Raw genomic sequence first — 13,637 nt, forward strand, 5'->3', positions numbered from 1 at the left:
TAGGGCTGAGCCGAGGGCTCCGTTCACACTCGGTCAGCGCTGTGCTAGCTGAGCTTCATCTTCTACTCCTTCAGTTTTTCACTTTTAGATTTATTATTTTATGTGTATGAATGTTCTGCCTACACATAGGTATGCATACCACGGGTGTGCCTTGTGCCCAAGTTGTTCAGAAGAGGGCATCAGATCCTCTGGGACTGGAGTTACAAATGGCCATGAGCTACCATGTAGGTGCTGGGAACTGAACTCAGGTCCTCTGCGAGAGCGACAAGTACTCTTAATCCCGGAGCCAACTTGCAGCTCCAGCATTTTTGTTTTTTGAAGTCAGTGATTTACATGTTCTTTAAGATGTTTTGAAACCCTGTGAAGAGGACAGGTGGCAGTAGGTGAGGATGCTGGATCACAAAGTCAGTGGGTGCTGGGCCACAAAGTCAGTGGGTGCTGGACTTGCCACTGGGGTTGGGGGGAGGAAACCAGGGTAAAGGGCAAACTGGCAGAGCCACCCAGCAGAGCTGGGCACAGGAACCTGGTTGGTGATTTAGCCACCATGTGTGTGTCTGGGGCAAAGTAGACAAGACATCTCCTGGCACTGCCCAGCATTGTCTCTGTCAGGGAAGTTTGTTTCCATGGGAACAGACTCCAGTGTCGGTCCACTGTGTTCTTCTGTGATGACTGAGTGCAGACGCTGACTGTTCGTCTTCTCTGTGTTGAGCATTTCTTGAGCATGGTCTTTCTTTACTGATCGCCTTCCCGGCATGCACACGTCCGTCCGTTCTGGGCTTAATGAAACCATGGTGCAGCTAAGGCAAGTTAGTTGCTGATCCCTATCTGCCTGTTCCCGTATGAACCTGCTTTGTGTGACGAAGGCCCTGCTGCCATTTCATTAGCATTGTGAGCAGTGCTCATGAATCACTTGGATCACGTTTGAATTTGTTTGCACTTTGCCTACAAGCAGAAACTTTCTACTTCCCTCTTAGAATGGAAATACCCTTAACAATTGCACAAAGTTATTTACAGTGTTATATCTTTAAAAATTTTGAGATTATAATATTACAACATTTCTCCCTTCCCTTTCTTTTTTCCAAACCCATATCTATCTCCTTATTCTCCTTCAGATACATGGCCTCTTTTCTCCTTCACTGTTATTATATGTTTAATAATAATAATGTTTAATAATACTATACACACTGAGTGAGTAATTTTTAGGAATATCTATGTACATAAATAAATAGTATTATTTCGGCTGACCATTTGGCATCGGACAGCCAACTGGTGTTCTCTTCCCTGCGGAAGACCACCTTTCCTGCTCTCCATTTCCCTTGGTTGCCTGTACCCCTTTGTGTTGGGCTGAGACCTGTGGCCTTTTCCCTGTCCGCTTTGGCATGCTCATTGGTATTACCCCTGCTCAGTTCATGGTTTGGAAGTCATGTTGGTGAGACTCTTTTTTTTTCTTAACTGTAGGACATTTCAATATAAAAGTGCTTGGAAAGAAGCCGGGACAGAGAGTCTTCTCTGTAACCCAGGGCTCTGCTCTGTTCCGCAGCCAGTCTAACCAAACCAGAAGGTTCCAGGTTCACTGAAAAGACCCAGGCTAGTGTAGAGGGCTGGAGAGGTGGCTCACTGGTTAGGAGCACTTGTTGTTCTTGTTTAAGACCTGGGTTCTATTCCTGACACACACATAGTGGTTCACAGACATCTGTAACTTTAGCCCCAGGGGATCTGATGTCCTCTTCTGACTTCTACAGGCCCAAGCTTGCATGTGGTACATATATACGAGTAGGCAAACCACGCATAAAATGAGTAAATCTAATGTTTTTGGAAAGGAAGAGACTAGTTGAGAAAGACACCAGTGCCAACTCCTGGCTTACACACACACACACACACACACACTCGCACACACACACACACTCGCACACACACCCAGTACAAATCTGAGATGACTGCTGGTCTCATTTTTAACTAACATTTTCCTTGGACTCACATTATTATCCTTTGCTTTATTTATTTTTACTTTGTCTAATAATCCCAGGGAAGCATTTAAAATCTCAGAAGAAACAAAAGTACTACATAGGTACTAAGTTTCAAATGTCACACCCTTGAAATGAAAATTCTTACGAACTTTGGGTTTTGAACCTCATCTGGGTTTTTCAAATGATAAGGTTTTTATACAGAAAAAAGTCAACCCTTGAAACGTGGAAAAGGAGATTAAAAAGTTAATCGTTAGCTTACATAAAAGATTATGTCAAAGCCTGTGGGACTCCCATTATAGACTGTGTAGTCACGAGGCATTGTCTGTATTGTGTAAGCTCTGAGGGCGAGTTTGTGTTCTGTAATTGACGTCTTGCTATCACAGTGGTTAGGAATAATGTAGTTGTATTTTATGGACCGTGGATCTGTGATTTCCTGACTTACTCATCCTCTCCCAGAGGTATGAAGCCATGTGCTCCTCGCTCAACGCTGAGCTAGGCAGTATTTAAAGGGCGTTGCCTTTTGTATAGGAGCCTGCTCTTTGCATGCAGTTTGAACCTCTGAAGACAAACTAGGAACCAAAAGGGCGCAGAGTTAGACAAGGGCACGCGGTAGATGGAGCGGCATCATAACAAGACTAAACGGAAGGCGTTTGTGAGAAGAGGTTTTCATTTTGCTTAAGAGATGGGGACTCACTATGTTCCCCAGGCTAGCCCTCCGCTGCTGGGCTCAAGCACTCTTTCTACCCTAGCCTCAGGGGCCACCTTGGTGGCAGGTGAAAAGGTGGTTAATAATTAACTTGGGGATTTTTTTTTTTTCTTTTTCTTTTTTTCTCTTCCTCAGGCAACAGTTGGCTATCTTGGCAGATTTAGTGAAAGATTTGCCGTTGGAGTTTGACTTCCTCTTTTCACAGTCTCAGGCCGAAGTGATCTCTGGGAAACAGGAAGGTACTGAGCGGGGGGGCTGGGCGGGGTGGGGCAGGGCGGGGCTGGGCGGGGCTGGGCGGGGTGGGGCAGGGCGGGGCTGGGCGGGGCGGAGCTGGGGCTCCTCAGCAGGTGTTTGGGATTTCTCTGTGCACCTCAAGGATTGGCTTGGTTCAGCTGCATGGTCTTTTTTTTGTTTGTTTGTTTTGTTTTTTTTGAGACAGGGTTTCTCTGTATAGCCCTGGCTGTCCTGGAACTCACTCTGTAGACCAGGCTGGCCTCAAACTCAGAAATCCGCCTCCCTCTACCTCCCAAGTGCTGGGAGTAAAGGCGTGCGCCACCACTGCCCAGCTTGCATGGTCTTTTTGCACATTCTGCACGAGTGATCTGTTTCACATGGCTGCATCTAGAGGTCACACATATCTGGATTTAACAGTACTGAGCACCCTGCTTAGTATTTAATGATTCCAAACGGACCTTTGATTAGCTAGTTGCACTTTTGGAACAAACAGCCCTAGGAGTTATGGATAGTTTACATTTAAGTGTGAAACAAGTTATTACTTTAAGGTGTGGGGAGACCTTAACTCAAGGAGTGATCAGGCTGAGGTACTGTTGTTTTGGGTTTTCCTTTTATTGCAATTACTGTGCAGTTCTCTTTCTTCCTTAATACACCACTGTATTGATATTCTCATGTGGCCCAGACACACCCAAAGTAATAATTTGCTACCACTTCTTTTCTGTCTTTGAGACAGGGTCTCACTGTGTAGCCCAAGAACTTGCTGGCTGGCAATCCTCCTGTCTCCGCTACTTCTCTGAGATTACAGGCATGCACCACTGTGCCCAGTTAGCCCCAGTTTTTGAAAGAAGGTGACCTTGGGCCTGGGGAGATGGCTCAGTTGGTAAAGGACTTGCCACACAAGCGTGCGGACCTGAGTTAGATCCCTCAGCACTCACATAAAAAGCCAGGTGTGGCAACACACACCTGTAATCCCAGAGTTGGGGAGGCAGAGACAGGGGAATGACTGGAGCTTGCTGAGTAGCCAACCAAGCTGAATTGGTGAGGGACCTGCCTTTAAAATATAAGGTGGAGGGTGATTGAGGAAGATATCCCATTTTGATGTCTGGTAAACATACACACTGACAGATAGACAGACACACACACACACACACACTACACACATACACACATACACACAATCAAAGAAAATCATTTTTAAAGGAGGTGTTTTTATATGTCTTCTAGTTGCAGTCCACCAAAGAGAAGAAATTTGATTTTTAAAATTTAATCCTCAAGTTTGCACTTTCTTCTTTTTTTTTTTTTTTTTTTTTTTTTAAAGATTTGTTTATTTATTATATGTAAGTACACTGTAGCTGTCTTGACGCACCAGAAGAGGGCATCAGATCTCTGTTACAGGTGGTTGTGAGCCACCATGTGGTTGCTGGGATTTGAACTTCGGACCTTTGGAAGAGCAGTCGGGTGCTCTTACCCCCTGAGCCATCTCACCAGCCCTGCACTTTCTTCTTAATGGTCTATGTCTTTGCCAATATCTGTTTTTTTTTTGTTTTTTTTTTTTGTTTGTTTTTGTTTGTTTTTGTTTTTTGTTTTCTATCCCGGCAATACCTCTCATATATCTTGGTCACTTGAAACCTTTTCATTCCATGTTACCATCCTTTTCATTCCAGTTGGTGTCTTTTCACTCCCTTGTGCAGTGACATTTTCCCGCTCTTTGTGTGCTAAATAAGTTTTATTATATCCACGAGCATCATGGGATTATGGGTTCGGTCTATATCAGGAGAACATCGGTTTTTTTGTTTTGTTTTTTTAAAGATTTATTTATTTATTATATGTAAGTACATTGTAGCTGTCTTCAGACACCCCAGAAGAGGGCATCAGATCTCATCACGGATGGTTGTGAGCCATCATGTGGTTGCTGGGATTTTAACTCACGGCCTTCAGAAGAGCAGTCGGAGCTCTTAACTGCTGAGCCATCTCTCCAGCCCCAGGTTTTTTGTTTTTTGTTTTTATTGTTTGATTTTTGTTTGTTTGTTTTGTTTTTTCAATTTTTTTGTTAAATATTTTCTTCATTTACATTTCAAATGCTATCCCAAAAGTTCCCTATACCCTCCCCCTGCCCTGCTCCCCTACCCACCCACTCCCACTTCTTGGCCCTGGCATTCCCCTGTACTGGGGCATATAAAGTTTGCAAGACCAAGGGTCTCTCTTCCCAGTGATGGCCAACTAGGCCATCTTCTGCTACATACGCAGCTAGAGACATGAGCTCTTGTTTTTTTAAGTAGGCAATTACTCTCATCTGGCATGCATTCAACTTTAATATTAAGAGCAGCCAGCACTCTCTTAATCACGAGCCCATCTCCCCAGCCTTTACTGTTTTTTTTTAAACATTTTATTCTATTCCTGTTTCTTGAGCCTGTGCTCATGGCTTGTGGGTGAAGGTCCGCCTTCAGCAGCCATTGCTCTCCTTTGACAACAAGGGGCCCAGGAACTGAGCTCAGTGCATCAGACTTGGCTGCAAGTCTCTTTACCCACTGAGCCATCTCACTAGCCCTGGTTCCAATGTTTTCTTCTGCTTTGTACCACCGTCTCTATGCAGTACGCTTGTCTTAAACATCTTTATCTGATGAATGGTTCACTGACTCTCAATTATTAGTTTCTCAGTCAAAGCTTTGACATTGCAGTTTGCACTTGTCCCGTGTACATCAGCCAGTGGTCAGTCTGGGGCTGGGTGGCGAACTGTCCCACAACAGTTCCGACAGCCCTGAGCGTGTAGTATAGGGTCAGATCCATGCATGTGGGCTTTGGGGGCGAGAGATCCTTTCACAGCTGTACCCTGTGCTCTCATGGCTCTCCCTATGCTTTCTGGTTCTTGATTTCACATTCATGCTCCTCTGCTTAGAAAAGTCGGTTTTCAGTTTGTCTCCCCTGCCAGGCCAGTACTGTGATGGCTTCTGCATCCAGAACAGCTCTTCCGGCCAAAAAGAATTCCTTTTCTTTAGCACTTTTAGTGCCTGCCCATCTGTATCTTGTCTGTGGCAGGAATGCCCTGGTAGGGAGGGACAGAATGAAACAGAGGCCAGCAAGGCCCCATTGTGCTGGCTCATGGCTCTAATCCTTCCACTTGGAGACTGAGTCAGGAGGATTGCCCGAGTTTGAAGGTACATGGAGGGTGAATTGCGGGCTAGCCTGGGCTACCGAGTGAGACCGACAACAGAATGAAACAGTCTGGGAGGATGGCTCAGGAGAGTTTCTGTGATGTAAGCACAAGAAGCTTAAGTTTGGATCCCCAGTGCTCACATAAAAACCAGATGTGAGCATGCCCCTGTAAACATGTCACTGGAGAGGCAGACGTGAGATATGCTGGGGCTTGGTGGCCAGTCAGTACTGCTGAGTGAGTGAGCGCTAGGCTCAGGGAGTGGCTATGCCTCCAAAAAGTAAGAGAACAACAGAGGAAGACGACACATGGACATAGACATAGATACACACAGACACACACAGATACACAGACACACACATACAAACATAGACACACTCAGAAAGACACACACACACACATTCTCAAAAAAGTAAGATAAAGAGCAATAGAGGAATATGACACACACCCAAACACAGACACACACACACATAAACACAGACAGAAACACATACAAACACAGACAGATACACATAAACACAGACAGACAGAAACACATAAAACACAGACACACACATAAACAGACAGACACATATCCAAACACAGACACACACCCAAACACAGACACACACACATTACACACAGACAGACAGAAACATATACAAACACAGACACACACAAAAGACACACACACACAAACAGACACATACACACATACACAGTCACACACACATAAACAGACAGGCACACATACAAACACAGATACAGACACACACACACACCCAAACACAAACACACATAGACACATACATTCATATACACATACAGATAGACCAGGATGGCCTCAAATTCATAGTAATCCACCTCCCGAATCCTGAGTGCTGGGGTTAAAGGCGTGTGCCACCAAGCCTGGCCCTTATGCAGTTTTAAACATTTTGGGGGAGAGTTGTTTTTGTTTTTGTTTTTGTTTTGTTTTTTTTTTTAACAAGTACTTCCTATTCTTTGTAGAATTATTAGAAGTTACAAATAATTGTAGAAGGGGGAAATCACATGATAAAAGATGTAGGTAGCTAGCATGCATGAGCCCCAGCACTGTTAGGGGGTCAGGCTACAGTGTGTCAGAGGGAGAGGGAGGCAGGGAAGAGAGAAAACAAGATTTAAGGTTCATGCACGGCGAGTATGGAGTAGAATATTATGGTGCCTTTTATTTTTATCTTCTCGGGAAAAGGAGAAGAAGGGCAGCCTGGGGAGGGTCTAAGTCTGGTCCATCAGCAGCAAATTATAGAGAGGCCGTTTCCATTCTTCCTTAGGAGTTTATGCATGGATCGGAATCAACTTTGTTCTGGGAAGATTTGACCATGAAGATGGTAAGTTCTGCCTTACGATGGTCTTCAAGGGTTGACGCTTCTCTCCAAACTGTCAGTAGTGTGTAAGCGCTTCAGACTGTCAGTGGTGTGTAAGTGCTTTAATCAGTAATGTGTAAGCGCTTCAGACTGTCAGTGGTGTGTAAGCGCTTCAGACTGTCAGTGGTGTGTAAGTGCTTTAATCAGTAATGTGTAAGCGCTTCAGACTGTCAGTAGTGTGTAAATACTTCAAACTATCAGTAGTGTGTAAACATTTCAAACTGTCAGTAGTGTGTAAGCACTTCACGCTATCAGTAGTGTGTAAGTGCTTTAATCACTAGTGTGTAAGTGCTTCAGATTGTCACTAGTGTGTAAGCACTTCAGACTGTCAGTAGTGTGTGAGTGCTTTAGACTGTCAGTAGTGTGTAAGCACTTCAGACTGTCAGTAGTGTGTAAGCACTTCAGACTGTCAGTATTGTGTAAGTGCTTCAAATTGTCAATACTGTGTCAGTGCTGGAAACCGTCAGTAGTGTGTAAGCGCTTGCTTAGACGTTTCTTCTTCGTCTTCTTTTGTGGAAAGCTTCAGACATCTGTAAAAGTGGAGTAGGTGATGAGATGAACGTGGATGAACTCACCACCCAGTCCCAAACTTGGAATAGTTTACTGTTTTTTTGTGTCTGCTCTCTTTCCACAGAGCACATTTTTTTTTAATCTCCCATTGCTGCTGTTGTTGTTTAAGTGTTATTTATTGTATGTGTATGTGACAAGACGAGAGTGAGCATGCCGTGGCGCCTGGGGAGAGGACAGCTAACTTGTCAGAGCTGGTTCTTGCCTATCCCTGTGATGCATAGTTGAAATACTAGATTTAAGTCATTTGCAAGAATTATTTACTGTAGAATTACATTTAGTAATTAGATTAATTTATTTTAGTTGCTTTCAAATAAAAAGTCAGAGCTTTTACAGGATGGCTATGTTGCTGACCTGGCAGTCAGCAACACTCTCTCTCTGTCTCTCTCTCTCTCTCTCTCTCTCTCTCTCTCTGCATGGTAAGGGGCAGGTGGAGGCTTGTCTTTCCTTTCGGACTTGAGTTTTGGTTTTGGGTATTTGAATCCTGTTGCTATATCAATGATATGTTGATTTCAGAGTCAGACTCGGACACCTCTGTGGACTCAGCAGCAGGCCGCAGGAGGACAGTGGGAATCCTGGACATGGGAGGAGCCTCTCTCCAAATTGCCTACGAAGTTCCTACCTCAGCCTCCGACCTTCCTCCCAAACAGGTACTTTGCCGTGTATGGAAGTTCAGTTAGGAATGCCGGTGCTGGTGAAGGAAGATCACAATGTGAAGTTTGGGGTGTTTTTTTTGGGGGGGGGCGGTGGATCTCAATTTATGGCCATGGCTGGCCTTGAACTCATAGAAATCTGCCTGCCTTTGTCTTATTAAAGGCCTGTGTCTGCCACCACCCTGGCACTAGCCTGCATTATCCCGAGTATTAGGCTCCTGGGCACTCCTTGGACATTCCAGACTCTGCTGCTTTCTCTGTGCCCCTGTACACACTGTGACAGCGAGAGATGGCTTTTGCTAGACTTTAACTCTGATCCTGGGCCCAGGTAAACAGATCACCTTCCATGAAGCCAGCATGGCTCCTTCTGAGGCCTTCACAAATGGGGCTGACCCTGCTGTTCCCTATCTCACAGCGGTTATAGCAAGAGGTTACCTCCCTGGGCCTCACTGTTCGAAAGACATAATAGTGTGTATCTTGTAAAGTTGTAAGGACATCGGGGTGTGAAGGCCTTAGCAAATGGCCCAGCATGTGGTAAGTGCTTGATACATCTTAGCAGTTATAATTAATACTGTGTATCTTTTGGGGTGGCCCAAAGCATAAACATACAGGTCAAAACTGGGTGCCATTCATGCAGACCCTTCCCCTACTATTCCTTTCTCTTAGCTCTAAGAATATTTACCTCTGTGCCTGTGTGTGTGCGCGTGTGCACACATCTGGGTGCAGGTGTATGTGGGAAGCTAGAGGACAGCGTCCGGTGTCTTTCCCGATCGAGTGCCACCTTACTGTATGAGACTGTCTCACTATACTTGGAACTTGTGTGCTAGACTGGCTAGTCAGCAAGTCCCAGATATCCTTCTGTCCTCTCTTCCCCAACGCGGGGATTATAGGCATGTACTGGCACACCCAGCTCTGTGTGTCTGTCTGTCTGTCTGTCTGCCTGTGTCTGTGTCAGTGTTTCTGTGTCTGCGGTGTGGGTGCTTGTGTAGGTAAGAGTGATCGTGAAGACCCAAGGTTGACATTACACACCTAGGTTTTCATGTGAGAACTGGAATCAAACTCAAGCTCTAATTCTGTGTGTGACAAGTACTTTACTGCCGGAGTCCCTGGCCCCTTAAAGAATATATTTTGCTGCTAACATCTATTCGTTCGTTTGTTTGTTTTTGCTTTGTGGCACTGTGGATTCATCCCAGGGTCCTGCATATTCTAGGCAAGTGCTGTGCCAATGAATTGCATCTCCAAGCCAAGAAGGTATTATTAGGGGGAAGGTTCACCCTAGAGAGAAAAGGGAAGCATGCCTTTTAAGTGTGTAAGTGTGTATATGCAGGAGAAATGGGACATGCTAGCTCCACAGCCTCCAGAAGTCTATGGAGTCAGCCAGTTGATGTCAGGCAGACTGCAGCAGTCCTTGTGGTTTGATCTAGGTGATGGTTTGTCACTCTCGGTGCTGTTAATATTTGGGGCTGGATGATGGTGTGTGGCTGGATGTACTTAGCATGGCCCCTGGTTGAGACCCTCTTGCTATAACGGCTGTGAGGAGATAGGGACCAGCAGGGTCAGCCCCGTTTGTGAAGGCCTCAGAAGGAGCCATGCTGGCTTCATGGAAGGTGATCTGTTTACCTGGGCCTAGGATCAGAGTTAAAGTCTAGCAAAAGCCATCTCTCGCTGTCACAGTGTGTACAGGGGCACAGAGAAAGCAGCAGAGTCTGGAATGTCCAAGGATCAGGCCTCGTAGCCTAATCCAGTGTAGGATTTCCAGGGGTGGTTCTGGGGAGAGAGGGTGGAATTGAGTGTTGTGGGGGGCTTGTTTTTTTATTTCTGTCACTTGTTCCAAAGTTTCAAGAAAGGTAGTCACAAGAGCCTCTGTTCCATAGCCTGACAAACTCTCTCGGAAGGTCCTTCCCAACTCTAAGTTCTGTGGCCACATTGGCTGTGTGGGTCAGAGCGGACAGTGTAGTCTTGAGACGGGGTCAGAGCATCTCTTCGGTCTTGTAGCTCTGAAGTCCTAAGACTTCATGAGTTCACGTGACTCACACGTGTGCTCATTGAGTGTGAGCTAACCAAGGAACAGCTATGTCTGAGTTCCCATGGGTGGGACTGTGAAGTTTACAGTCAGGGATGTCCGTTCTGGGTTGGAGGGTGGGGGAACTAGAGTAATTCTGAGGCTTTCTAATTGATATTGTTAGGATGTATTCAACAGCCGAACACATAGTTCTGATATTAAGGAATAAGTGGATGCATGCCCAGAGGTGTGAGATCAGAGATGTCCTGTGTGTGCAAATTCAGGAAGCAGCCAATCTAATGCAGACACAGCAGTATAGTGACTCAAAGATGGATGCCTGTGCTTGGTTAAACAGCAAAGAATGCACAACTATCACCCGGGATTCCAGAACGTTTTTCAACACTGCCAAAAGGAAAACCATATTCCTTGGCAGTTATCTCCTGCCATCCCGTCTCCCTGTTGCTTTCTCTCATCTGGGGGTCTGCTTATCTGGATATTTCACATAACGAGATCATGCAGTAGGCTCTTTACGTCTGACTCTTAGGAAAGCATTTGCCAGCCAATCGACGTTGTACTCTGTACCAGTGCACTGCTGGTTCTGGTGGCTGAGTAGCTTTGCACTGAATGACCATTCCGCGTTCCTTCTATTCACTCAGCACTGGATGCACAGTTGAGCTGCGCCCACACTTTTAGGCTATTGTGGGTAGTAGTGCTGTGAATATTCAGGAACACACTTTTGTGTAGACGTACGTTTTTAGGTGTCTTGGGTACATCTAGGAGTAGAGTTGCTACGTGCAGCAATATGTTCACAAATTTAAAATACTACAATTCAAATAGCTATTGCCACTTTGCAATAATACGCATTGAAAGAATGACACACAAAGTGCATTGGGATGGTCACTCTTGGCAGGGGGTGGGATCAGGTATGAGGAAGAACAGGAATAATTAGAACAAAAGAGGGGCTTCGCTGTGGCATGGGACCACGAGCCCAGGGACATAATGCAGCCCTGCATTTAAACTTAAAAAACCAAACTCAAGGCCCGGCGTGGGGGCGCACGCCTTTAGTCCCAGCACTTGGGAGGCAGAGACAGGTGAATCTCTCTGAGTTTGAGGCTAGCCTGGTCTACATAGTGAGTATCAGGCCAACCAGGGTAACACAGTGAGACCCTGTGTGAAACAAAAGAATGAATATACAGAAATATACCCAGACAGCAACCTCCCCCTCCCCCCGACCCCCCTATTTTGAAGATAAAACTAAACTTTCCCATTGCCCAAGCCTGTCACAGGAAATATTAAAGCTTCCGGAATAGTTTTAGACAAGGTCATAAAATAGATCTCACAATGATCTGATTTTTTAAAAAGATTTATTTATTTATTTATTTATTTAATGTATATGGGTACACTGTAGCTGTCTTCAGATGCACCAGAAGAGGGCGTCAGATCTGATTACAGATGGTTGTGAGCCACCATGTGGTTGCTGGGATTTGAACTCGGGACCTTTAGAAGAGCAGTCGGTGCTCTTAACCACTGAGCCATCTCTCCAGCCCATGATCTGATTTTTAAAGGATTTTTTTTCTCATTATTAGAACAGTAGCTTTGTCCATTGCAGAGAATTGGGAAATTCAGAAGTTCATAGCAGACAATGGCTTCAGCTGTAAATCAACCCAGCTCTTCTGTCAGCTGCTTCTCTTGCTGCTGCTAAGCAAAGCATGGGGGAAAAAAAGAACTTAAGAGGAAGGGTTATTATGGCTTACATTTTGAGGGGACACAGTTCCCTCCCTGATGGCAAGGGGCACACACAGGAGTGTGAAGCAGAAAGAGAAGAACTCGGCCCTCAGCTTCCTTGCTCCCTCCTTCAGTGCACAGCCACAGCCCATGGAACCGCACTGCCCACGTTCAGCATGGGTCCTCTCTCCTCAGTTAAACCTCTTGGGAAATGACCTCACAGACAGACACAGGGTCTTGCTCCCTACATCAAATGGCCTTTGAATCTGTGATCCTCCTGCCTCAGCTGTGGTCAGTGCTGGGATTCCAAGAGTACTTTACTGAGCCCGTTTTAAAGAGGAGCCATAGAGACAGAGTCCACAGTGTTCACCACGCCACTGCCCTCTGAAAAAGGACCTGAAACTCTCTTCTTTTTCTCTGGATGCTGCATTACAGGAAGAAGCTGCCAAGATCCTGCTGGCCGAGTTCAACCTGGGCTGTGACGTGCAGCACACGGAGCACGTGTACAGGGTTTATGTCACCACCTTCCTGGGCTTTGGGGGCAACTTTGCCCGGCAGCGCTATGAAGATCTCGTGCTGAATGAAACGCTTAACAAAAACAGGTACAATGTCGCCAGGCTGCAGCCGTTAGGAAGAAACAGTAGCACGCAGCTATGATGGATAGGTCTGCTTCCTCCTTTCCAGCAGCATCTCCAGGGACCCTGTTAGCCCCTGCTCTGCAAGGCTATATTCTGCTCTTTAGCAAGAAGCCTGGCTTTGCTGTGTACCACAGCCACACGTGACATCACGAGATGTGTGCACTAGGAAAAGCGGTTAAGCCCTCTCGTGTGAGAGTTAAGGTTTGCTTGTATGCAATTAAACTTAACACGTTTGTAAAGTTAATAAGAGTGCCTTTAAAATCGTGTCTCAAGTTTTGACTAGCCAGTTGTTCACCCGGAATTGCCATGATCACAGATTTCTTTAAAAAGATTGTGTGTTTGGAAATGTATAGGTGCCTGCAGATATCCGAAGGGGGTGCTGGGTCCCCAGGAGCTGGAGTTATAGTTGGTTGGGAGCCTTCTCATGTGGGTCCTGGGAACCGGTCTTGGATGCTCTCCCAAAGCAGGAAGAACCCTTAACATCTGAGCCCCAAGATCTCCAAGCCCCAAGTTCACTGACTTTTTCATTTGACTACCTGCAGACCATGATGAATAGCTATGAAGTAATTGTTCTTAGTTGTTTTGATTAAAATCTTTTTTTTAAGCATTGTG

The 13,637-nt window shown here is 45.6% G+C and overlaps 1 protein-coding gene across 1 annotated transcript in view; it reads left to right on the top strand.

The window, feature by feature from the left end:
• Entpd7 (ectonucleoside triphosphate diphosphohydrolase 7) overlaps nucleotides 1-13,637 on the top strand; it is a 44,165-nt gene that overhangs the window by 19,238 nt on the left and 11,290 nt on the right. The window contains exons 6-9 of the mRNA NM_053103.5: nucleotides 2,809-2,912; nucleotides 7,348-7,404; nucleotides 8,524-8,657; nucleotides 12,823-12,989. Of these exons, the coding sequence (NP_444333.3) occupies nucleotides 2,809-2,912; nucleotides 7,348-7,404; nucleotides 8,524-8,657; nucleotides 12,823-12,989 (462 nt within the window). The remainder of the gene's footprint in view (nucleotides 1-2,808; nucleotides 2,913-7,347; nucleotides 7,405-8,523; nucleotides 8,658-12,822; nucleotides 12,990-13,637) is intronic.

The sequence above is a fragment of the Mus musculus genome, chromosome 19, assembly GCF_000001635.26.
Source record: "Mus musculus strain C57BL/6J chromosome 19, GRCm38.p6 C57BL/6J".
Classification (NCBI taxonomy): domain Eukaryota; kingdom Metazoa; phylum Chordata; class Mammalia; order Rodentia; family Muridae; genus Mus; species Mus musculus.